The 27,778-nt window shown below is 37.2% G+C and overlaps 1 protein-coding gene across 11 annotated transcripts in view; it reads left to right on the top strand.

Moving 5' to 3' along the window:
- The window catches only part of ptprt (protein tyrosine phosphatase receptor type T), a 226,045-nt gene extending 204,441 nt beyond the window's left edge, over positions 1 to 21,604 (top strand). For 9 of the 11 annotated variants that reach the window (XM_040004228.1, XM_040004222.1, XM_040004204.1 and 6 more), the window contains 9 exons: positions 2,145 to 2,299; positions 6,176 to 6,311; positions 8,731 to 8,880; positions 9,029 to 9,202; positions 9,295 to 9,432; positions 9,814 to 9,939; positions 12,029 to 12,192; positions 16,776 to 16,911; positions 18,588 to 21,604. In XM_040004228.1, coding sequence (XP_039860162.1) covers positions 2,145 to 2,299; positions 6,176 to 6,311; positions 8,731 to 8,880; positions 9,029 to 9,202; positions 9,295 to 9,432; positions 9,814 to 9,939; positions 12,029 to 12,192; positions 16,776 to 16,911; positions 18,588 to 18,641 — 1,233 coding nt within the window. In that variant the 3' untranslated portion in view covers positions 18,642 to 21,604. The remainder of the gene's footprint in view (positions 1 to 2,144; positions 2,300 to 6,175; positions 6,312 to 8,730; positions 8,881 to 9,028; positions 9,203 to 9,294; positions 9,433 to 9,813; positions 9,940 to 12,028; positions 12,193 to 16,775; positions 16,912 to 18,587) is intronic. The other 2 variants (XM_040004180.1, XM_040004205.1) reach the window with 2 other exon arrangements.
- The last annotated feature ends 6,174 nt before the right edge of the window (positions 21,605 to 27,778 follow it).

Raw genomic sequence — 27,778 nt, 5'->3', positions numbered from 1 at the left:
TGTGTCTCTAGCTCTGTTGGACTGTTGTCTATTGATTTAGAGAAGTAATTTTAACATCACAGGAGTGCAAATCAATGGAAAGTCCAGTTATCAAATCGCCTTGCGGTCTTCAGTTTTTTTCCTTCTTTCTCACTTCAAGTCTCTGTCACATACGTCGCGTGTCCATGTTTCTCTCCTTGATCTTTTCCTTCCTCCTTTTTTCATCATATTTGTCCTCACTCCTTCCTCAGCCCACCACTTCCTACTCTCTTCCTTAACCTCTGCTCTTTCCCACTCAGTCTCAGGTTCTGAACACCAACCCCACTTCCTATGTTACCCGTGCTTCTCGGGTTATTATCAGATAGTCTGTCACAACAAATAATTCAATACAACCTTGTATATTACAGAGCCAGAGTGGAAGACGCAGTTTCATTTCAACTCTATTCTTAGAGAGTAACTGAACTGGGGAGGACGTGACTGAGCCCCGTTTAGTTTAGAATAATATAATAGAATCGATCGGTTTGAATTATTAGAGCAGAAGAGTGCAGTATTATAGAAAAAAAAAAACTGAACTGATGGAAGCTGAAGAAAGGATTTAAAAAATACATTTCTATATCCAGTGAGGAGAGATTCAGTTGAACCACCAGGATATGCAGGTCAGAACTCAAAATAGGAAACTTGAGGCAAGATCCCTCTTAGCCTTCTGATTGCCTCGTGCAGGTGGCATACACTTTCAAAGTTATACACTGTCAGAATACATTATGCCTTCAGCGGAGTCCTGAAGCTTTAGTATAAGGTGTGTGATTCCCTGGAATCATATTCCTAAATTAAAAACAAAAAACAAAGAAACTTTTCACTCGAATTCATATTGATGAAAGAATTGCCGTGTTGGCACTGTAACAATGACACAAAGGTTTCATTTCCAATAATCCCTGACTGTAGGATTCCAATGTGTTCTTTGTCATCAGATGATAACATTTCAAAGGAAATGGGCGGAAAAGAGAAAAATGTATAATGCTATTCCGAATTGTTCGGATAGGATTGGCTTCTGTGGATGTGGCCTTACTTTTTGCTTAATACGCAGTTTTCTTTCATAACTCAATATTGGAGACGATATATAGAGTCATAACAGATTTTTTTGACTTCCAGCCCTCAAATGCAGCCTGTCTGGGGATCCAGACTTAAAGTAATTCTGTTTCTTTATCTGATAAGCATGAACCTACTGCACACCACAGTCCTGAGACTGTATGTCCATGTTTCAAGGAAGCAATGTTATGTGAGACTTCACTGCTATCTATTAAGTATCATATGTCATTGTTAGCATCCTAATACTCCAATTGTAAGATGAGGAGATATTCTGTAGCTTATGTGTTTCTGGAAAGCACATCATGTTTTGTCATTTTGTTATTTTGTAATCTACACTTTTATATAGCAGATTGTTTCTCTTTATATCTAAGAAGTGGATTTTCCAAATTATGTTTTATCTTAATCCTTTTTATAAGCAACGGTATCTTGTTTATACATTTGAAACTTATTTGGTCTGTCATGCAGCAAAACTTTTCTCAGAAACAAATGTTGTTTAATTAAAACACATTCCATATTTAAATGTTTTCTGTTATCGCTGAGCACTTCATACAATAACAAGCAGTCGGATAATTGCTAGATATTCAAAATCTCCTTGTAAATTGGGCAGCTGAACTGAACCGTGGCATTTCTTCCTGCAAGTCTTTCCCAAAAGGGCCATCATGAGATTTGTGAAATCAATTAATCTTTTTGTAGAGCGAGATGGCCTTCAGTTTCCTCAAATCTCCCCTGTAAATTAGGCAAATGAGCCACAATAAGTCTTCCTGCCTCTCATTCCCCGAAGTGGCCCAAAGTACCATCTTGACATCCACGATGAGATTGATTTATTTTTCATCTGAAGAGGCATCAAGGCCCCCATATTCCTGAAATCCCTGCTGTAAATTAGGGTCCTGAACCATGATATGTCTTCTTGTCAGTCTTCCCCAAAAGAGCAATGAAACAGTTTGTAAGATTCAGCCATTTGTCATCATCAAGAGACAAAATGGCCAACACTTTTCATGAAGAGACAGACTCTTTTCGTGAAACTGCCATTATGAAATATGCTACTTAGCATAACATCTCCCTCTGTGCATGTTTTTCAGAAGGGCCATCATGAGATCCGTGAACTCCGTCAGTTTCATTTCACCAGCTGGCCCGACCACGGCGTTCCGTGTTACGCCACAGGACTGCTTGGCTTCATACGACAGGTCAAGTTCCTCAACCCTCCAGATGCTGGACCCATAGTGGTACACTGCAGGTAAGTGTACTTACATAGAGGACACAGAGGTTTTGTACTGAAGATAAACTTAATTCCCTGGCGCTGCTGGTCAGTGGCTGCACGGGCAAGACAAGGACAAACAAACAGCCATTCAGATGCATAGCTCACATTTCTTGCTTATCACAGGGAAAGGCTCTGGGTAAACAGTAATGATCAAATAACTACTGGTATTTCTGTTACAAAATCATCTTTATAAACCTTGGATTGTTTTACAGCATTGGCCTAATTGTGATTTGGCAGATCTGAAAATATCCATGAGTTATTTTTGTGGTCTTATGAGTCATTTTAAAAGGCTCCTGACTAAACAATCAGTTTGGATAGTTCGTCAGAAGCCCCAAAATATAAGACTTTATCTCAACCTAAATCTAAGAAGCAGTTCTTTCCACAGGCTTTTCTTCCAGTACTCTTTTTTAAAAACTTTTTTATAGGTTCCCCTTTTCCTTGTCAATTGAGACAATAGGGCAAGGTATGATTACTGTTGTAATCTCTCAAACACGTCACCCTTTCTTTTCCGTAGCTTAGATCAATAGTGCTAACTTTTAGAAAGTGAATAAAAAGTTTTAGGTTAAAAAAGAATTTCATCTCCTATCTTCTTTCACCCATACACCGCCATGAAAAGTAGGAGGGGGAAAAGTGATAGTATTAGGATCCCCATGGTGATACTATATTTAACCTCAATGTTCTGTTCTTTATGGGATGTAACAGTTCACTTCTGGAGCCAGGTGCTCAGCTGGCACAGGCATTAAAAGGTCAGCATTCTGACAAGCTATGAAAAAAAGGTTTTGAGTAGATTCCTCATCTTGTCTCAAGCATTGAAATTGAATTATTCATTTCATGGCCCACCTTGATACAACACATAGCTTTAGAGTTTTATTCCCACAAAGGGAATAAAATGACTAACCTTGCCATGGTTAGTGCTTAATCGAATCAAAGGACCATCATACTATATAGCACTTTTTCTAATCTCACAGACCTCACAGAGTGCTTTAGACTACAAGCCACATTTAATCATGCATCCATACAGTGATTTATTCTATGCACTTTAGCTATCACACATAGCTGGCCGATTTAGAATGACCAGTTAACCTAAACATGCATGTCTTTGGACTGTGGGAGGAAGCTGGAGTACCAGGAGGAAACTCAGAAGATGCAGACTCCACACAGAAAGTCCTATACAGTCACCATTGTGATTCAGAGATGAATGGGTATAATTTAACCAGAAATTGTATGTGGAGTACAATATAGATTTTTTTTTTTTTTGCTGGAATGAAAGATGCTTTTGTTCAGTTAACTAAAACTAACCATTTGGATAAGTCTTTGGAGCTTCCCACTAACAAACAGCAAACCTGGTTGCTTGGCAGTCCCTTGCCAAATTAGCCATTAGACAGTAAAATGATGCATGAATATTGTTTTATCTGTATATACTCAAGTTGCCATCTTTTTAGCAAATACTATAAATCAGCTTGTCTAAGGTTTGGGAAAGATGTGTGTTACAACTAAAAAAAACACTTGGGATTATTAATAATGGAAAAGTCAAAAGAGACACACACTCAAAGAACAAAATTGGACACACAAACAGAGAATGAAAAAAAAAAACTGGATGGACAAATGAGGCGAGCAGACACATAAAAGACAGCCAGTAAAAGTATGTGGACAGACAGGCAGGAAGTTATGGCAGTCACTTCCAATTTCCGGGGGCACTCTGATGCTATTGGCCTGTGTCATGAGGCTTTCAAACACGCACAAGCACACACACATAGAGGCCCAGCAGTATTCTGGTCTCAACATTAATCACAGAGGTTGACAGGTAATCTGCCGAGGCGCCCCCTCCTCTTCTCTCTTCAACTTTCTATCTTTCCGTCCCTCACATCTTATCTCTCTCTCTCTCTCTCTCTCTTTCTTTCTTCTCTGTTTCTTCTCTTGCACGCTCTCTCGCTCTCTCTCTTTTAGCTGTCTCTGAAAACTGTCAGCGGAATTGTAAATTGAAAGATGGGTTTTTCCCCTCCCTCTACACCTCATTCTCTCAGTTTCCGCTACATCCCTCCATCCGTGCCTCCTTTCCTCCCTTGATATCTCCCCCGTGACGGCCACTTCTATCACTCCCAGTCGGTAAACTCTTCCAACCATTCCCTTTCCATCCCTCTTCCCCTCGCTCTTTCAGTCCATCCATCTGTTGGTTTGCTTGTCTGTCCATATCTTCCCTCCAGGCATTGGTGTTCAGAATGTGTCGCCTCAACACCTGACATGGGCTACTAAAGTCTCCACATACTTATGCTTGTCAGTTAGAAAGTAAAAGAGAGCAATAGAGAAAGACTCTGCCTTCATACTAAACTCCATTAACATTGCTGAGATTGCAAAGTTAATAGGTTTTTCTGAGTTACAAAACTCAGAGGTTTCACAGTGTATTTCTAAAATATAGTAATAAGATATAGGATACCTCATTTTAATTTTATCAGCCATTTAAGTGAGCATTTACTGATCTGATAAGAACACAATAGCCCAGAGTATTCATTCATTGGAAACAACTTAGAGTATTTTTTATTTATTTTACTATTTATTTTACTTTTCTTCTGAAAAGAGTTTAAAACATCAATTTATTACAATTACAGGCAATTATATACAATTATATACAATTATATATAGGCATAGGCTCCAGCCTATTCCACTATTGGATTAGTGGAAGAAAATGGATCTTTCTCATACTAATATCATCCTGTACTACTACATGTAAATATGCTTGTTTACCTGGCTGATGCTAATTTCCATCTTGAGGTGAGAGAACTCAGAATTTAAGGTGAGGTTCTGAGTGTGTCATACCTGCTGGAACAGACCCCAGGTGTGGCTTAGCTTAGACTCTGTGAAGTCACTGTATCTAGCAAAGAAATGAATCCACCATGCCGCATTTTTTTATTTGTCTTTATAATTGACTCAATAACAGTTGTATTTACTAAACTACAAGATACTTGTAGGCAGAAGAGTTTTTTTTTCACTTTTCGTTCCCCAGTTTGTCAGTGTTCTTAGGGACACATTTACTGAGAAAAGAAAATTAGCATAATGCTGCAATAAAAAAAAACAAAAAAACTTTGACGCGGAGCGGAAAGTTGTGCAGGTGAATTAATATCAGTGCAGCAATTTATAAACACAGATGCACTCATTTCTTTTAAAAAAAAAAATGATCAAAGCAACCTATCAAGACTAATCGTAATGAGATGCCTGGGAGACTGCTAACTTCACAAACGTACAGCACAGAAACACTTTAACAGTATCGGAAAACCTTACGTTTTAGCATACATTTCGCTGCCAAAACAAAAGAGATATTCAGACCAGGGAGAGAAGCAGGAAGACAAAATGATATTCTCTGATACAAGGGCAAAATCTTCAGTCAGATTCTGACCTCACTCAAGGAGTGCTCAGTAAAACTGGGAAGCCGTTCTCTGGATGACTCCAGACAGCTCAGACAGAGTGCGGGATTCATCTTTTCCACTGCATAAATCTGTGTGTAACAGCCCTTCACCAATTTTTGTGCCGTGAAAGGGAAGCTCCTACAAATACATATGCAATATGGCTGCCCAGAGATCTGACTGCATCGTTTAAAAAAACAAAAGAAAAAGAAAAACACTACAAATTATTAGAAATAAGTCTGTATGTTAGTTGCATTACCCAAAATGTCAGTGTTGAAGGCTTAAAAGTGATTGGTCTTACTGAAGGATATGAACAGGTCTCTGTTGTAAATGAGACATTGTGTCTCAGTGGGACTATCTGTATAAATAAAGGTTAAGAATAAAACAATTAAGTTGTTCATTATTACAATTTTGTTAGATTGAGAGTATCATGTTTGTTTATGATTGTCTCCAGTGCCGGTGCAGGGAGAACAGGCTGTTTCATTGCAGTGGACATCATGTTAGACATGGCGGAGAATGAAGGCGTGGTGGACATTTTCAACTGCATCCGAGAACTAAGGTCACAACGAGTCAACATGGTTCAGACAGAGGTAAGTGTAATTATGGAAAATAGATATAAATCATAGGCATATCAATGACCATGACAATTTGCATATTAATGATCAAGCAACTGACCTCACAGCCCATTGTGCATTCAGTGAGCTGGTTTCAGTTATTGTGCAAATGTACTGTTTATAAGGTTGGGGAAACCTGCAGTCAGCTGAGACTGAAGAAGTCACTTGGATGAGTGACGAAACATTGAAGATGCTACGTCCACATGAACAGAATCAACCTTTTGGGGCATAAGCAAAATAATATCTACACACAGATGATGTTGAGTCTAGTTGGTCAAAACAAGTGGGTGTTCAGGTACGGCAGGCTGCTGGCTTAGACAATCATGAAAAGTTATGCATTATGGATTTTTAATTTTTCAAATAAAGTGTGGAGATTTTTGGTTCATGTTAAAATAAATCACCAGCACCTATTGTAATTATTACTGACTTGAGTTCTACAGAGGCTTTCCATCAAATTTTGATTAGCACATACTGGATACATTAACTACATTAACAAAGCATCTAGATACATTGCACTGAAGAAAAAACAACATTAAGGTTTATTCCCTTCCAGTACCATACGTCATTTTGCCTGCAGTTGTAAGTTTGAGATGTAGCATCGCAAAAAGTAAGACAGTATGGAGTATCCCAGGACTTCTAGCAGTCATCTATGATTTAATGCAGTTAGATTATTATATATTGAACATCAAACATTAAACATTCCCTGAATATCAGATGAAAAGTAGTACAAAACCTCACACAGATATGGTATGTAACCAAACTCAGATCAAACAAACACAAATTCATAGACAATTTTAGGAGAGTTTTGTGTCAATATGTGTATGCAATAGCTGGTAAGGAATATCAGAGATGAGATGTAACACCCCAGTCAAATGGATTGTATTAATTTATTATTTCTATAACAGATGACACGGGAGAGATTTGGTATATTGTCTGGTACTATGGTAGTCACAACTATACAACAAGTTAAGATTTGAAGTGGCCAAGCATAAATCAGCACTGTTCAGTATTCCCAAAATACGGATGATGTTTCCTAAAACGTTCTGTCTTTGCTAGCTGAGTACTTGGGTTACTATCCTTTACATGGTGTCGTAATTTGTTCTAATTTAGTACTATCAAACGTTTTAAAGAGTCTGCATTTTCAAATGTTGGGTATTCCATTTTGGAACAGCAGCGTTCATTTCTTTTCTAAAGCTACCTTAAGCCGACCTAATCCGTTCCGCCTCTGCATTCCATTTGTGTTACTGATGAAAACCTTGCATATCCAAAAAGTCAACTTTTCCAGAAATAAAGAAAAACAGCCTCATTTTCAGACTGACAGCTCAAGCTCAGAGTATGAAATTGACTTTTGAATGGGTTTTAGAAGTGCCAGGTTCAGAAAAGTTACCTAGGGCATCACGTTGAGTGTTTTCAAATGACAGCAGTGGTATAAAAGCTAGTTTTGTGTATGTGTGTCTGTCTGTGCACATTCACGTGTGTTTTTATGCCTCTTGATACCAAGTTAAATGCATCCTGCCCTGTCTTTTGAATATGTGTGGGAGCAATTTGTGTCAGTGTTGAAGCTGCTTGATGCTATTATAATCCTGCTCCACACAACACAAAGCAATTAATCTTTTAAAAGGCACAGGGGAAAGAAGAGTGTGCGTAAATGTTTCAGTGAGTATGTGACGTGCATGTGTGTATACATGTGTTTTTGCGCGCAAATGTGTCTGTGCATGTCACTGGCATAGGTAATGGCCAGGAGAGGTCATTTCAGTGATGCTTTTAAAGCCTCTTCTCTGCTCCAAGGGCAACAATTAACATTCAACAGAGAGAGACCGAGAGATAAAGCGAGAAGCAAATTGAAAAAGCGAGAGGCAGCAGACAAACACAAGTGTGAGAGGAAACGAGCAACAGAGAAATAAAAACGGAGCCAACCCCAGATAAAAATGCACCGATAGGGGGACAGAAAGAGAAATAGAGGTAAATTAGCATGCACGGTGGCTGCTGTAGCTCATGGTAGCTGATGCATTTAGCGCAAGCTAGTGATTTGGAAGACAAAGAACATACTTGAGCCAGACCACAGAGGCACCACTAGCAAAGCACTGTGCCCTTTTAAATCACTTTCAGGCTCCCACAAAAGCACAAGCATGCAAATAATATTCATACACAAAGCAAACAAAAGTTGTGTTCACATTGGAATGTTTGAGTTTGTTGTCAGCTTGAAAAGACTTAATGCAGCTTTGCCCGACTGCATCATCTATTCCAGAGCTGTCATTGCTTACAGCTACTGTGAGGCACTGTGGTCCAGTCCAAGGGCTACAGGCAGGTTCAGCCCTGTTTGCTTGCATAAGCCAGAGTTTTGTATTTCAGTGAAAGAAATTGTGACTCCAGAACTCATTTTGCTTTGGTTTAGGAGCAGTATGTGTTTGTTCACGATGCCATCTTGGAAGCATGTCTGTGTGGAAACACAGCCATACCAGTGTGTGAGTTCAGAGCCATTTACTACAACATCAGCAGGTTGGACCCACAGACCAACTCCAGCCAGATCAAAGATGAGTTCCAGGTGAGCACGCACATTCACACCCGTTTGTCTTTTGTCATTTTTGGGAACACTCGCCACATGTGCATTTGAACAACACCCTAGCTGATAATGTCAATGTGCGGGTTCAAGTTAGGTTGGAGGTTCAAATCATTGCTTTTCTGCCCGTCAGACTCTAAACATAGTGACCCCTAGAGTTCGTCCAGAGGACTGCAGTGTGGGTTTGCTACCCAGAAACCACGACAAGAACCGCAGTATGGATGTTCTACCAGCAGACCGATGCCTTCCTTTTCTGATTTCTGTGGATGGAGAGAGCTCCAATTACATTAATGCTGCATTAATGGATGTAAGTTTTTGTTTAAATGTCTGATTATGTATGTGTAAGCTTATCATAGTTTGTATTGTGCTTTTTGATTGTTATTCGTTTCACCATTCTAGAGCCACAAACAGCCAGCGGCCTTCATAGTTACTCAGCATCCTTTGCCCAACACCATGGGTGACTTCTGGAGGTTGGTGTTTGACTACAACTGCTCCTCCATTGTAATGCTCAATGAAATGGATGCAGCACAGGTACAGGTACACACACACAAAAAATCTACAAACATGTTCTGTACTTATTTTGTCTAACTAACAAAAATACACTAGACATCAGCACCTGAAACTGACTGTACTATCAGATAGCCTGATGAATGTATCAGAGTTGATTTTTTATTTACTCTATTACTTGTCTCTCCCATTTATTTCTATTTATTGCCATTTGTAACTGATTTGTAACATGGGCTACAGCAACGATTCTTAGCTCATGGATCTGGCCAAGAAGTAAAACCTGTCCCACTTACTGGAAAGAAATGTCATGTGAATGTACTTGTTCTAACTGGTGGATTTCATTTTCTCCAACCCATTCTTATTTTCTGCATTTTGTCTTTTTCTTCCAACCTTTGTGTTTGTTTTCTAAAGTTATGTATGCAGTACTGGCCAGAAAAAAATTCATGTTGCTACGGCCCTATTCAAGTGGAGTTCATATCTGCAGACATCGACGAGGATATCATCAACCGAATCTTCAGGATCTGCAACATGGCTAGGGTACTAAACGTTTACATATTTAATACAGTACTTCTTTTATTTTATAGTTAAGTTATAAAAATTTTTTATGTGATTAGATGTTTTGCATGTAGAACATCTAAACATCTTCAGTTTGTCTTTAGTCGGTGTCCTGGAACACACTTTGATAATTTCTCTTTTTTTGTCTTCTCTTCTCCTCCTTGACAGTTTTCAAATTACGAGTTCATGGCTAGATTTTGTGGTGCATTGCTTAATTCAAAGTCATGGAGCGCCTTTGTGTTTTAAGGCCTCTTCTTAATAAAATATGTGTTGTGGATTTCAAGGGACTCTATTATTTGACAAATGAAGCACTACTTTCCTGACACTTACTAGGAATACAAAATGTGTTTAAAGTTCAAGTAAAAGCAATAGATAGTGAAACGGTATACCGTGGAACACACCATAACAATATAGCAAAGGCATTTTTTCATTGCATGCGACCTTTACTACGCAGTAGGCAGCTGGCAAAAGGATATGTTGGAAAACCAATTTATGGCTTCTCTTTTGCAGCAAGGCTACCTGAGTCCTGGTTTGGTGACTACATAGAAAAAATGATAGTGATGTTGAATGTGGTACAATAATGACAGTTGTTGTTTTTTTAACTCTACCTTTTTATCCTCCTCTTCCTTTTCTTGTCTTCTCCAACCTCTATGCACCTCTGTTCCCTTTTCACTTCTATTTCTCCTTTTCTTTTCCTTCCTATCTTCCTGCCTCTTCTTGTTACCCTCTTTTCATCTCATTTTCGAACTCATCCATGACCGCTCAACTCTAGTGGTGCCTTATCATCTGCATGTTCCTATGTATAGCACTTGGAGAACTCCCCGCTACCCTGCTATCTATATTCTCTCTCTCTTTCTCTCAAACACATCAGCGGTCTAGTGTGAAATGGCTCATATCATTGCCATAACAGCACATCTCACACTGTGAGAGCAGCTCCAGCCTAGCCGAGTCTCTATCGCCAATCGCTTAGCCATCAAATGAGCAGAGAACAGTGAAAAAGTGGAAGGGAGAAAATGTTCACAAGAAATACGTGACAATACAAAGAAATAGGGGGAACAGAAAAGTAGAATGAAGACACATAAATGCAGGGTACAGAAAATATTTTAGATTAGTGTTAATTGGTATAAGAGACTGGGTAATTTAGAGAAAGATGGACGTAGAGTAAAGGAGAGATGGAAGGGGAGAAAGTACATGGCAGGTGTACTGAAAAGACAAGGAAGGAAAAGTGGTGTAAAAAATGATACTGCTGAATTTGTTTGGTTTGTGTGTAAATGTCAATGTGCATATGCATTTGTGACAAACATCAGTAAATCAGTCTGACAGTGATGGTGGGTTTTGGTATTTTACTTGGTGCATGCCACTTGCCTTGGGCTAGACGACTGAAAATATGCCATGTCTGCCATGAAATTGATTTAAACACAACAAGCTAAGGTCTTTGTTAAATCCAAGCCTATTTCTTTTGAAAAGACATTTGTTCAAAACCAGGAACTAATTGGAGCACAAAAGCCTGATTACATACAAAATGTGTTTTATGTGTCAGTTTAACAAAATACTTACTTGGGTGGCATGAATGGCAGTGTCTCACTGGAAGAAGGTCCTGGGTTTGGATCCAACGACTCGTTTTGTGTCCATCTCTCTGTATTGGTATTATGACTAGCAACCTGTGCAGGGTATGCTGCTTTTTGCCCTTTGCCCAGTGGGATAGGCTCTAGCCTCCTCATAGTCTGTAACCAAAAAAGTGGCTAAGAAAATGAATGGATGGATAATATTACCAAATAAGACCACAACTGAAAAACCAACTCTGTATTTGTTACAGTTGACCAGCTTTTCATCCAACTTTCCATATAATTTGAGCACAAACAGACCTGTTAGATGCAGATATATTTTCTAAAGTGAGCCAGTGGGTTTCATTGGTCAACTTTGGTCTTAATTCTGAAAAACGGTGGCTTTAGCAATATCGCTGTGCATGAAATTGAAATGGTTCCATGGAATTACAGCGTGATATTGATTGTTGTGATAACAGCTATGTCAGCAGTGATCAAAACCCTAATCTTCACGTTTCTCTTCTTAGCCACAAGATGGTTACCGCCTGGTGCAGCACTTCCAGTTTATTGGCTGGCCAGCCTACAGGGACACACCTCTCTCCAAGCGCTCCATCCTGCAGTTGGTCAGGAGATTGGCTAAGTGGCAGGAACAATATGACGGAGGAGACGGGAGGACTGTGGTACACTGTCTGTAAGTATAGTCACACAGACACATGCAGACACAAATAATAGAAAACGTGATGAAATAGTAGACTGGAACAGTCACTGCTCAGTGAGATAAGAGATCAACATAAATGGCAAGACAAATCTTCCCTTAGAGTGTATGTTTGTGACAGACAGAGAGGGAAGATGATTATAAAGTAAGCTGTGCACTTCTATAAAAGAACACATACACACTTTTAAGACAGATATTCACACACAAAAACACACTTTTTGTATTTTTTGTACATGTTGAGTACCATTTCATGCTTTATGTTGTTCCACTTATCTGTCAAATATACACATGCCTCAGACTCAGCATTAACCTTGTGCTTGAAAGCCATATATATTCACTATTGATGTCAAAACGTCTGAAATGTCAGTTCATAAATGCTGTGAGACTTGTTATGAATTATCTTCGTTAAATATAAATGAGGCTCATGGCTTAAAAAGCCTGGAATGTGTCAAGTTTTAAAGAGGTCATCATTCATCTCTATTGTTATGTTTGGCTGTGCTGATGCATTATGGATCACCCACACGCCTGCTTGTGCTTGCTATGTTCAGATGTCCAGGTTTATTCAGTGTTTGGTACGGTGCTACTACTACTTCTGTTTGTACCAAATATATTTTAAACAACACTACACAATGTTTATTATACTACATAGATGAATGTGTGTTGGTATAGAAGTATAAAAACATAGCTCAGCTCGATATGAATTCACCCTATTTGAGCAGAGCAAATGAAGCTGATAATGAGGGAAGGAAACAGAAGCTGTAAAATCTATAGAAGAGAGAACTGCTAACAGTAACGTGTGTACACACACTCCAAACACTGCCTATCTGTGGTGCTCATCCAATCAGCTCTCTGTGTAACAGCTCATTGGTCCAATGAGGTATTGATTTGGGGTTTTTTTGTTTTTGTTTTTTTAACAGTTTTTTGCTTATTAGCCTTTTCTTTCTTCACGTAACATAAAAAGACATAAAAAAGAATAATATTCATATCCTAGTTCTGAACTAAATTTACAGATTGTAAGTTATTTTTGAACATTTAAAAATAAATGTCCATTGTAAAATAATCTGTCACTGTCAAATATTTTGTAAAGCTCTCAGTACATGGCTATGACTGTCATGTTATTTCTGCCTGAAAGCCTAAATGGTTTAAGGCTGAAGCTTGTAACAGTCTACACTGCTACAGAACAATGTGCAATTCAGCTATTAGCCCTTATATGGAGAATAAAAGTTTAATAACTGGTGTCATATATGTTAGTAATCACATGCTTTGACCTTCATTTCAAATAAACCTGTCACCTATAGATATAGATATGATATTAATTTGAGTAAAATCTGTCAATCACGATAAATTAAATCCTCAAACTGGTATTTTAAAACACATTCTATTTAAATCTGCAATCCATTTAATTTCTGTGAAATTAAAACACTAGCAGATAAATTAAGATAGGAAGACCATTTGGGGGCTAAATTCTTTAGTTATGCTCAAATCCAGTAAATGTGAGTGACAGAGATGTAAGCTGTCTCTGCTTCTGGCTGAAGACAACTACACTGGCTAATCAACCCCAGCTATTGATTTCACAGACTCAGTAATACTAGCGATAAGTAGAAACATGATGGTTCCATCAGTAGATGGTGAAAATTGATTATTTTTCTGCTCTTCACTTGTCCTGAAGGTTGGAATTTGATGCATCTTTAATACTGAGCACATGTCTTACTTTCAACAAGTCACACTGGGAGGAGCTTTTAGAAAATAGTGAGGAGTAGCACACTTAATTCAGCAATCTGCGTTTGCTGTATTTATCTTGAGTTATATAGATATATGTTTTAGATAAAGCGAAGTAATAAAGATAAGGTGCCTCTTTCTAACAAATTACTCATATTCAGCATGCAGCAGTTCATATCTAGACTAATGTGGTTTCAAGTATGTCACAATTCATTTAAATCACATAGGAATTTATCTCATACAAACCACTTAACCACCAACCACTGACTGTCAGATCCTTTTCACTGTAGATTTAGTTGTAATGTTTTGGATTTTGGTTTTGGCCACTTTAAATATTTCACCTGAAACTGTGGAACGCTAAAAGTAACTGATAAACAGGGGATGGCATCCAAACAATTTGGACTCCAATATATTAAAATGATTTTTTCAAAGCTCAAATCACATACCATACACAAAAGTGAACAAGCAAATATGAACCATTTATAAATACCTTTAAAAGAAGTGCTAACCCACCCACTATAGTAACCCATCAGAGTTCAGAGAAACTGGATGCACAGCTAGGTCACTTTCTTCCTAATATGTTCATCAATTCTGTTTGTTTTAAACTTTATGAAGATGTAGTTTGCCTGTTGCCAAAGAGTGATGCTACAATTTTAAACTTATAGTTTGGAAAAATTAAAAATTAAAACATCTATGGGAAAAATTAATGCTTTTTGGCATTTGTTAGTCAAAATGAGTATTTTCCTTGCCCCCTGATTGGCCAGACTTTGGGCAATTTAATTAAAACAAAAGTAAAATTTTCTAATTGCCTAGGGTTAGAGTTGTGGTTAGGGTCATCACTGATGATGGCTTATCACCTTAGGGAGTTGGACCATCACAGTTATAGTCATTATTATTATTATTATTATTATTATTATTATTATTATTATTATGACACCCCTCTTCTCATCTATCATATCAGATTTAGTGCAGTGTTATATTAACCAAGAGTGATGAGCCAAAATAGTGTTTTATTCATTTACTGATCCGAACACCAGCATGGGTCTAGAAACAAATTACAGTAAATATTCTTTTTAAATCAGCCATATTCACACAAGGCTCCAGTAATCTAGCTAACACAATATAAGGTGACTGCAGTTGAAGTGGCTTTTAAATTGAATTTTTAATTTTGTTTGACGTCAGCGATGAACCACTTTTCATACCTGGTATGTTTCTATGAAGATGTAAAGGTTACTCACTTTCCTTGACTGTTACTGCTACTTGAGTCCTGACAAGTCTGAAAAGTTTCATTTTCTGGTTGTTGTTCAGTACTTCATAATGTTCATGTATTTTAGCCCTAAGATGTATTTGACAGGACTAATGTAAAATGTATTTGCTTTGATTTTTTCACCATTACCCTAGAAATTAGTTTCTGACACTGAAGCAACTGTCTGAAATTTTAATCTAACATGAAATCAAGAAGTGCATGAGCAATACTTTTGCTTTTTAGTTAACTAATAACTAATGAAATTCAAACCAATGGGTGTATGTATGAAAAGCAAGAATTGCAAGCTTGCAGTCTGATATTATTGTATAAGTGGTTCTGAGACAGCAGCAAAAACTTTCCATATTTATTTTTAACCTTCTGAAGCACTTCTAAAAAGCTTAGATTATAGACTTTCTATAAAAAATTCAGTCACTATCACTAACAAAGGTATTCCGAGTAGACTGCAAGCTGTAGCCGCCTTGGCATTCCTAATGCAGAATAGGTAGACAGTGGATGATTTTTCTGATGGCTGTCACTCCACCTCGCAGTACCTAAATGTTTTATTCAGTCTCAATACTGAAGGAATTCAGCTGGAACCAAGTGAGATGGGAAAGTCTGGAGCTGTTTTCATGGTGGGTGGTCTGACTTTTCACTGGCAGAGCACTGACTGCTGATTGGGGCATATAGCCAGTAAACACACAATATATATATATATATATATATATATATATGTGTGTATACATAAATATGTTTGTGTTGCTGGATCACTTTATACAGATGGCCCTTTGTCATCTGTATAAAATGTTCATAAAGGCTTTTATTATTATTTTGATTTAAGTCAAACACATTTATTCACATTTCTAAAATCCATTAGTGGCCTCTTTCTGCATACAGTGGCAGGTTTCTTTGTACTGAATTCTCGCTCTGTCACTTGCTGTCACTCTCTGTCCCTTAAAGCCTTTTTTCTCAACTCACATTGTCATACTTGTTTCTTTAGCATTAAAAGTGACATCTAATATCTCCAACTTGGCTTTCAGGATCCTATTTACTCTCTACAGTGACTTGTTTTTCTGAGAGCTAATTAAAACATTGTTTAGCTTTGTAAATCTGTTTTTTTCCACATTCTGTCATCTATACAGGCTACAAGAAGGAATATAACACCATATATCACCAAACCTAATAATTTTTCCTTATATCCCCTTAAAATGTTACAGGTTACTAAACAGAAACCATTCGTTAAATACATCACAACAAGCAAACTAATTTAACCTGTATAGCCTGTTTTATAAGCTTTATTAAATTTCCAACTAGTGTTTAGGGTCCATACAATTTCAGGACATTATCTAATGACTGTCCTGCAACTTGGTTGGATAAGCAGTTAGGAGAATACCCCACAAAACTTTTCTAATATTCTCTCTACACCTGTATCTTTCCTTCATCTCATTCCATCCTGCTTTCTTTTTGACCTCACTATGATTTTCTTGACCTCCAGCTATGTTTCCAAAATGGTGATGATGTTTAATACTGAAGAGCATCTGTCTCCCTTTCTCTCTTCATTTCTTGGTCCTCCTCCTTTGTTCCTCTTCCTTTACAGAACTGGTGGTGGACGTTCTGGAACTTTCTGTGCCATCTGCAGCATCAATGAGATGATCCAGCAGCAGAATATTGTAGATGTTTTCCACACTGTTAAAACCCTGAGGAACAACAAGACCAACATGGTGGAGACTATGGTAAGAAATCACAATACATACATACTTTTTAGTATATTTTATGGGGTGATGATGCCACTGAGATGTTTTGCTTTTATGATGTTGGATCAAAATGTAGTTTCTTGACATTTTTAGTTTAGAGTGGAATTCAACTAAGGTAAAAACACAGGTTATTAAAAGGTAGCAGTGAGTAAATAGTATGAACAGATTTACATAAATTAATATAGAATTAAAGCTTTACTCTGTTTTTGTCTCTGTGGTAGCAAACATGCAAGTATTCCCACACTACCAAAAATTTGTATTCACATACAGACAGGTCACAGCTGTTTCAGTGCTTTTCTCATCTCCTTTGTAAAGAATTTCTCAATTTGTTACTCACACCCATGAACTAAAGCACACCTGCTCACAGATGCAAGGTAAATGGATTATAACAGGCAATTTTCAGTATTTGCCAAAGCTTTAGTCCTTTAGTGGTATAAGTGAAGATTTAATTGTGATTGGCTATGTTTTTTGGGGTTTTATTTGTTTGTTTTTTTGTCACCACAAAGCAAAGATGTGGGTAAAAAGTGCTGGTGACCCTAAACTTTTTAAAAACTGGCTTTAAATTCCTAAAGGAGAAAAAAGTAAAACTGAGATGTCTTTGAGGTGATACCATTGTCATGGTGTTCTGGAGTGGCATAATATTCAGAGATATGTCAGAGTTGCCTATGGCACCCACATGATCTAGCTCCTCCAATCATGTGATTACCCAAAACATATCTAATGTATGAGAAGAATGAACCAGTCGGACAACTTGAGCAGGAAGAAAAAAACATTTCTTAAGTTGTACAGAAGTCTTATTTAGAGCTATGAAATTTGCAATGTTTTTATGATTTCTTTCTTTTTTATTGCCCAATTACCCCATCGATTCCCTTGGATTACTGTTTAAGAATAGCATTTATGTAAATAGTACCAAAAATGTTCAAATGTTTTTAGTTTGTTATCAGCAGCTACTTAATCTTGGTACTAAGCAGAACAGCTTCGTACAAAGTGTTTTACCATTCAGTGAAATTAACAACAAATAATGTAAAGAATTCAAATAAGTATGGATTTATTTGACTCTTTGTTTCTTGTCAGTCAAAGATTAAAAGCGTTTCATTGTTCTTAATTCTTTGCCAAACATCCCAAACCATGAAACCATCTGGACATTTGAAAGTTGTCATCACACGTCATCACAGCTAGAGAATGATGACAGAATTGTTCATAAAGATGTGGCATTGGATTAGCTCACCCACATACTGCAGGCCAGCCAATCCAATCCTTTGCTGTCTGGCTGAGGCCAATATTATCTGCTATGCTGATAATGTTATGATTCTCAGTTCATGAATTATGACTCATTTTCATTGGTAAATATATGGAAATTGTGTTACTGTGTTCTATACTCGTCATCGTCGGTTGGATATTATGTTGTGAATTATATGTCACGAAATTTCATGTTTTGGTTTTTATTACAGTGCTCCAGTACATTTTTTTAAATAAATAAGTCAATATTTAGTAAATAGTTATGAGCGTAGAGTTTGGTTTTATTATACGTGTTTGAAGTTTAAAGCCAAGCTGGGAGTGCAGCTATACATTTATATTGAGAGTTTGAGGGAAACAAAGCCAAACTTTCAAGAATTTTCTGACTTAGCTTTGCTTGTTGTTTTATTTCTACACAGGAACAGTATAAATTCTGCTATGAAGTGGCTCTGGAAGCGCTCAACTCCTTCTGATTGGGTGTGGGCTAAACATCTCTATTCCCAATCGGCCATCTATCGATGCCTGTCATTCTCAACGCAACACTGGGAAACACGGAGGGCAATACTGCTTTGTGTTGACCTGAATCCGACTGACTGAGCGTGCCTGTGTGTGTGGGTGTGTGCGCGCACGTGTGTGTGTTTGTATTTGAGTGCATATGCACATGGCTGTGTGTGAAGAGAGGGCATGCTTGCATATTTGAGGAAGTCTTTATCTATATGCGTGCCTGCAACAACACACACAACAAACCTGTACAGAAGAGGGAAAAGGCAACAAACATGCACACTGGTGATTTTAATGTCTGTTTGCTTCAGCAAGACTGGGGACTTTATATGCTTGTACAAAGAAAAAAAAAAGGTAAACAAACAAAAAACAAATGTTTAAAAGACGCACCACTTTTACTCCTCTATTTCTCTGTCCTCTCTGCTGGGCTGTGATGTGACTATTGTACAGTATTTCCTTTTTAGATATATTCTACGCCTTGAATGTTGTCTCCCTCTGAAGGCTGGATGCCCACTGGAAGATTTTTTTTGGCAACTCTCAAAGGGAACGGAAATGTACGTTTCTTTTGACCATGACTCACTCAGCATAGTTAACTTTTTCTTTCTTCAAATTACATGCTGATTCCCTTTTACCAAGTTAAAAGTTTATTTTAATTATACTCGTAATTCTGTAATTGGCCTGAAAAGAAAATATGTTAGCATGGTTGTATCTTTTTTATAGTTTTACTTTCACTGAGTTCAAATGTCAGAAAAACACAAGTACAAAAAAAATATATAACCTTACAATAAGTGGAGTCAGGGACACTGTGAAAAAAAATAACAGTAGAAAAAAAGGAAAAAAAAACCTGCCTTAGATTTAAGGCCAAGTCATGTCTCTGTTCTAGCTTTTTTTACACTGGGACAGTGGTGGTTTCATAAATGCTTTTGGAAGGCTTTAAAAAAGACAAAATTAAAATCTTATTGTGTGCATCCACCCTTGCTGTAAATAGGATAAGACAACCACAATCAAACAAACAAACAAACAGGCAAACATCAGCAACTGGTACATTACAAATTAATGTGATTTCAAAACACTATAACTCTAAAAAGTTAATGTCACTGTGTTACCATACCACCGACCGTCTCCACAGAAATGTCAAAAAAGCCGACATATTGTTCGCATATTACACATTTAGCTAATGCCGCCGCATTCAGAATAACTTTTATAAAATTTGACTTTTTTATTATTTATTTATTGTGACACTTTTGGTACAGAATATGAAACAACCAGATAATACTTTGTCTCTAATATGATAACAGCACTACTATAATTTATTGAAAATGAGTCCCCAAATTCCCCATAAAGAAGTAAAAAATGTCCCCCCTCTAAAAACTACATAAACTATAACTTGCACTTTTGCATGTTTGTCCATTTTGGAACATTTAGACTTGAAATTCCTGACATTGAACAGCCTGGGGTAAATTCAAAACTGAAATCAGTGTTTGGTCATTTTATAGCAATTTGCTTTAATGTGAAATTGTTCAATAACTGAGTGTAGCTTACAGACGAATTAATCTACTTTAGTGTTGATGACTTGATTTTAACCTGGTCTACAGTGTTGTGAGTAGTCATTGATATTGGGCCACTATTTGGGTCTAAAAAAAATAATCATTCAAATGATAAGAAATGAGTTAAACTTGCTGAGATTAAGAAAGGATTTAAGAATCCTTGATACTTAGAGCAGACTGGTAAAGAGTTCAGTAATTCTATGTATAATTCTACCTATAATAAATATCCAAGCTAAGGGTTTGGGCCCATGTTTCCCCTATAACCTATGATTTAAAAAGAACATCACAAAACAAAGAGACAGGCCACATTTACATTTCTTTTATAATTAACGAATGCTTTACGTCAAGCCCACTGAAGTATACAGATATTAAAAATACATTTGAGAAAATCACTAACAGGAAATGATTTCAGTTAGTGTTTGACCCCAGGTTGAAAGGCAGTTAACATGGCTAATAGTTTAGATGCCTCTGCACCTTAAAGAACGTGTGGGAGTGTGGGAATTAATTAGAATTATGCATGGCATTGACCTCAGCTTCTCATTATCTCCTACTCATCTGGTCAGACTCTTCTATGCTATCCCATTTTCCCCTTATCCCAAAAGACTAAACCAGAATCTCATGTTATAGATACACCACCTGTATTTATATGAACAGCCTCTGAAATGTGTTGAATCTAAAGGTGATACTATTTTCAGATCTGTTGTTACCTCTCTCTAAAACACTGTCATTCTAATAAAAAGGACCAGACTGATGGCTTAATTTTCAAACACTCAAAAAGTCAGACTACTGAAGTGAATTATCTTAAATCCCAATGCATTAAAAATACATAATTGTCACCAATTACCTGATTTACTTTTTTCCCATGCGAGAAAGTACGAACATTTTTAGATGCATTAGATATTTTAGAATGATTTCATATAAAGTTCAGCTTCTGATGAACTTTTCTTTTGTTAGGAAACATTTCAGTGCTTATGGCAAGAGCTGACATACTTGTAGTTAAATGTTGTAGCAAACTATTCAATCTGTGCTTGCGTTGATTTATTTTTATTCTTATTTTTCGCTGGAGTCCAGTCAGGCTCGTTAATGGACCTATCAAAATAGTGAGAGTGCTGTATTGAAGACAATGTGAATGCTGGATATCTTGATCCTTTTGTTCACTGATGCTTTATTTTATTGACTTGAATCATGGCCCTTCATATGTATTATATATTTTTTAACGTTCTTTTAGATTATTTTTGTCTTGAATTTGTACATTTCTTTTGTATAATTATTATTCTGATGATTATTTGTCTAGCAAAGTGCTGTTTAGATCTGGTGATGCCATTACCATTGGTTGTTTAGTTGTTTGAAATGTGGTTAACATGAAATAAAGGGACCAAAATGTTGAATGTGATGTCGTCTCTGTCTTCACAGCCTCTAATTTTGATGTATGAAATAATTACGCTAAAGCTTTCAGAGACATTCTTAATGTTTGAGGGACTTCACTTCACTAGATCATTTTCTCTCTCTTCCTAGGTGATCAGTCAATTTGGCAAGTAGGAACTAACCGTTTTTAACTGTCAAAAGAATTAAGGATATTAAACCTACCAATTTTTAAATTTCCACCTTTAAAGTCCATATTGTGATGCTTATTTCTGATAAATTATAAAACACAGCCAATATCCACAAACAGGGACTAGATGCATAAAACCTTGTGCATAATCAAAAGCAGACTTTGAGGTTAGAAATTTGTGTTTAAATCTCTGTTTGGCATAAACACAAAAACCTGCCTATGCCTATGAGTGATTGACAAAACAGAAAGAAAGAGCAAAAAACAGGAAATAAAATATATGAGTAAATGTAAAAGTCACCCTATAACATCTATAAAGGATCTGACCTTGAGGTCTCCACTGTTTCGTCTCATACATGCCACAAGCTCTCACTGTGACCCCAGAACTGAGGCTGAGGGAAAAGTAAGAAAAACCACAGGTCTTTACTGGCTGTTTTTCCCCCCCTCTTTCTAATCAATCAGATTCAGTGATGAACGGAGCTCCAAGCCAACAGCCTCATCCTTTATTTAGCTAGTTGATTCCCAAGGAGCTCATAAATATGCATGAGCTTGAGATTAGCATAGGCACCAAGGACAGGGCCTGTACCTTGGCATTATGACGATCAATCAGAAACACTAAGGGGCTCCTCAGAGGGAAGCTGTCTGTCAGCTTGGCTTTGGGCTGAGGTGATGTATGCACACACACATAAAAAAGGTACGCTCAAAGCATACATAACACACACATAAGTCTGCATGCATCTACACACACCCAGGAAGAGAAACAGAAACAAACACAAAGCATATGCACACCTAAAGGGAGAAGCAAAGCACAAAATGCACACACAGTCTGTCACAAACACACAAACATGGATACATAATCAGTGTTAATGTCTATTATTAATCTGATGTTCCTTACACCCTTAGTCTCTCTTCTGATTCATATTTTTTAAACTCCTTTTCAGAACAGACTTCATAATGAGGTTGAAAATTGGCCCATTTCATTTGCTCTCACAGAAATGTCATTATCTGCGGGAAGAAGGAGGGGTCTTGTTGGCACAGTATGTTGGTACAGTAATATACTGTTCTTCCAGTCTGTGTGTGTGTGTGTGCGCGTGCATATATCCTCTTTGTTTACCATGGTCAACACTGCTGTATTTATTCTGTGTATGTAATACAACTAGTGACAGCTGTGGTAAGATACCCTTTAGGCTTTTAACATGCTTAAATTATTTCTCTGTGCTGAATGCTAGAGTCTTATTCATTCCAACATAAATTTCAGTGCAAACATTTCTTTCCTCGATAGGTTTAGACTTGTTCGGCACATGGCAAGCACTTTGACGATTTTTCTGAACATAACTTTTGTTCTTTTTTTAACAGTGCAATGACACAAAAACTATGCTGGCAGGAGCTCATCCAATAAAAAGTTTGGAAAATGTCTCAACAAACTCCAAAGTAGCATACTGCTCCCTCCCTTTTCTCATTATGCTCAAGCACAAATGCAAAACATGTGTCTTTCCACTCCAGTAAGTGTACTGGTGAATGAGAGACACTACATGACTGAACAGCCAATTGGGAAAATGACACTCGCATCTCCATCTATCCATCCCTCCATCCATCCATCCTTATCCGGTACAGGTCGCGGGGACAGCAGTCTTAGCAGAGAAGCCCAGACTTCCCTCACCCCAGCAACGTCCTTCAGCTCATCCTGGGGGTCAAAAAGACATTCCTAAGCCAGCCAAGAAATATAATCTCTCCAGTGATTCCTGGGTTTGCCCTGGGGCCTTTTTCCCCAGGGCATATCAAAAATCCTGAAAAACACATTACATAAATATTATAAATTGATTTACGTCACTGAGTGAAATAAGTATTGATCTTCTACAACCTACCCAGAATTGTGACTGCGTGGCACACAGATTATAATCAGTTAGTTTTAGATACTCCTGATCTTAACTTGTCATGTGTATAAAACACACGTTTGAGCCTGGTTCTGTCGGACGTGCCAGTGGTGTGCTGAATGAACAAAATATATCGCCGACTGGAAAAATTTATAGATAAACATAAACTACTCACCAAGAGTCAGTACGGATAAAGATCAAGCAGATCGACATCATTGGCACTATTAGATTCAATAGAATACATCACAAATTCCATAGACAAAAAGCAATATGTAGCTGGGTTATACATAGACTTGAGGCATTTGACACTATAGATCATGATATATTAATAAGAGAACTGGAACATTATGGTGTCAGAGGGGTAGTTTTAAATTGGGTCCGGAGGTATTTAAGTGACAGGAAGCAGTTTGTGAAATTAAATGGTGGTTGCTCCTTATGTATGGACATTGCTTGTGGTCAGTTTTGGGTCCAAAATTCTTCAACTTATACATTCATGATGTATGCTTTTCATACATCTCCAGCACCACACATACCATACTTCTCTCCACTACAACATGTGACCTTATCAATATGGCATACTGTTGTAGAAAACGTGGGGTAGCTACTCTGTGTTAGTACTTTTTGTATGAGTGTCATTTTCCACAAAAGCTGTGATCCCAGCACAAACAGTTGGCTCATTTACCATTTTTTTCCTCTGTATAAAGTGAGCCATTGTTCCATTCTCTTTGCTAGTGGGAAGCTAACGAGATGTTAAGTCATGCATGACTTAAGGTGCAATCTATCAGCTCCACACTCGTTCGCTTCTGCTGGATTTCTGTGAAACCCAACCCAAAATGAAGACGTTTGGGAAATCTTTTTTTTCTGTGAAACAAAATGGGTCAATTCTGAGACTGTCACAATATGTCTGTAAAGGTTCAACCTTTAAAATGCTGGTTTTCATTTGTAGATTTATATTATGCTGCTGATCACTACATTTGACGGACAGAGTATGCTTACAAATGAAGGGAAAAGGTTAAGCTGAAACACTGATTTAACTTTTCAAATCTACTAAGTAGGCTCATGTTACAAAAGCTTGTAAGTTTTCTTTTAATGCAGCCCCAAGATTTACAAATAGACTAATAATTTTTTTAAATAATCATCACACAAATGCAAATTATGGTAAATATTTAGGGGTAATGCTGTTTACTTAGTGTATTACCTATTGGTTAAATTTCATGTGTTTTCCTCACGCTGTATCCTCCTACGTTGCTTGCTGCAGGGAGTGTTATTTTCATACATCATTTAACAATATTTTTATGGAATTTTAAAGCATAACGTACCAACTAATCTTAAATTTAAAACTGAGCTCCTCTCATCTTATGCTCCTCACAGACATCCTCTTATTTTCGAGGCTGTTGACTGAACTGCACATGGATTGTTACTATGTACCTACAACATTGTAATGCTGTCAATATGTGATTGATGAGTTGACTTTCATCTTGAATTCGAGGTCTTTATAAAAATTGTTAAATATGTGTTTATGAATTAGAACCATCTTTATACATTATACCATTTTCAGAGACTCAAACCTAAACAGAGAATACTTTGGCAAGCAGTTTCATGGCAATGCGAGTCCTGTACCCACGTTATTTCATGCCAAATGAAGCATACACAATAACCAAAGCTTAAGTAAAGTGTTTTGCTCTCTTTGTTATTTTAAATACGCTGCCTAAATATGCCATTATTAGGCTGAAAAACATGAATAAATAAATAAATGATAACCTTATCAGAGCAACAGCAAAAAACTTTAACAGTGTCCATGTTCACAATCTGATTCTTTATAAAGAAAGAATGCACTGACCAGCTCAGTAATGTTAAAAGGCCATAAAGACCATAGAAGACAGCTACAGTGAATGATGACAGGTAATTTGATTGAACTTTTTGGGTGCCTAACACAATGAGGGTGTCTAGGTCAGTGGGTTCAGGATCATGTGTTTGCTGTTGTGTATGATCCTAACGCCTTAACCTTGTAACTTTCTTCTTATACTGGGATCAAATTGGAAGTGGATTAGCAACTAAAACTTTGCAACCATCATTCTTACCTCAAAAATGTGCTTAAAGCCTCCGGGGTCTTATCATGACTAGGGGGAGGCAGACGCAGTAGACTGACATGGAGTTCAACGCTGCATCTGCAATAGTCAAAGTCCAGTCTGTTATGAAGAACAGGGAGTTGAGCCTAAAGTCAAAACTGTCAATTTACTGGTCTCCCTGTATTTCTACTGTCACCTCAGGTCATGAGCTGTGGGTTGTGATCAAAAGAATAAGATCTAGGGTATATTCCACGAGCTTCCTTTGACGGACATATGAACTCACTTTCAAATTTTAGGTTTAGATTTTTAGGAAAACAAAGTAAAGTTTTATTCATCTGAGATGCCTTCTGGTCACCAGGTGAGGTGTTCTAGGAATTACCAGCTACTTATGCCCAGAGCATAACTAAATCAGACTTAGCACACCCTGCAGAGATCATGTGTGATATCTGACTTGTGAATGACCTCGGAAGATGAGCTAGAAGATATTTCAGCAAAGAGGAACATTTGAACAGCTCTGCTTAGCTGTCAGTTTTGCTTGGACAGGAGCAAATAGTAGAAGATGGATGTCATTCTGAATAGTCTATTTTTTATCTGCTGTCATTAACAGCAACAACAATAATAATAATACTTTGAATTTATGCATTTCAATTTTTTTGACAAATAAAAAACAAACAAACAAAACTTAAATTTACCAAAACAAGACATTAACAAGGGTCAATAACAATGATCTATGAAGAAGATCAAATAAAATGAAATATAATATAATAAAATAGAATTATTTGCTACTCAAGACAGCAATTGAGTTCCACTCCCCTCTGAAATTTAATGAAGGACACAGCACATAATTGGATGTAATGAATTTGAAGTGGAGGCAACGTTTCTGCTGACTAGCCTCTAAAAATTACAAAGGCAGTTAAAAAGAAAGGAGGTAAGGGCAGCTATGGAAAAGAGAGTAATGGGGGATTAGAGAGGATTATGTAGTAGAGTAGTAGAGCACCGTACTTGATTATTGAACAGAGACATAGTAAAATTATACAGGAAATTACTACTTTACTAAGATAAGATGCTATTCAGTCATGTTTACCATAACACTGATTGTGAAAGGAAATTAACTGAACTTGAGTAAAAAAAAAAACAAACACATAAAAAAATAAAATAAAATCTAACATTTTCTTAAATTGTCATGGAAAAGTTGTGTAGCAGGCAGGGAGTGGATCCAAATGTGGGACTCCACAGACACACATGAATGCAAAGCACAGTTTTATTGGCTGGCAAATGGCAGATTTTAACAAAATATAAGGCAGAGCAGAGCTGGAACAAACGGACTAAAAATGAACATTGACAGAACATGAGGGGAGATCACAACAAGGGAAGAAGGAAACTAAGGGCTTAAGCACACACGAGGTAACAAGGGAGATGGAACACAGTACAAAACACGGGTGAACTAAATCTGACTAACGAGACAGATAAAGCAAAACTGATCATAACAAAATAAAGCAGGAAGTAGCACACACTGCAACACAGAATAAGACATGTGAACTCGACACTGGGACTGGGGAACAACAGACATGGCGACAGGGAGAGAAAAGGATGACACACAGAGATGAAACTAAGATAAACACACAAAGGCACTGACAACAGAAACAAAGAGATGAGATGAGGACACACTGGACACGAAAGAAGAACTAAAATAAAACAAGAAATCAAGACCAATAAATAAGAAACTCAGAGGTACTAGAACATAACATCTTCGGAAACTAGAACCTAAATTATCTAATAGCTTTCCAAGAAATACACAAGTCCAGAATAAAACTCTAAATACTGGGACCATGATATAAATGCTAATGTCATTTCTTTTCTTTTCTTTTTTAAAGCAAAAATGCTTTGTTTATCATGATCATATGTAAATAACAGTAATTATATGTTTAAACACACGCAAGCACACACACACACACACACATTCATGTGACATAATGCGTTCCCCTAGCCACTTAAGTGACAGTCGGTCATGTATAGTGGCATGCCAATTTTCTGTCCTCACAAAGTTGTGTAAACATGTACACACACACA

The sequence above is a fragment of the Simochromis diagramma genome, unplaced genomic scaffold, assembly GCF_900408965.1.
Source record: "Simochromis diagramma unplaced genomic scaffold, fSimDia1.1 OVJJ01000320.1, whole genome shotgun sequence".
Lineage (NCBI taxonomy): Eukaryota > Metazoa > Chordata > Actinopteri > Cichliformes > Cichlidae > Simochromis > Simochromis diagramma.
This window is presented reverse-complemented; position numbering and strand designations above follow the sequence as displayed.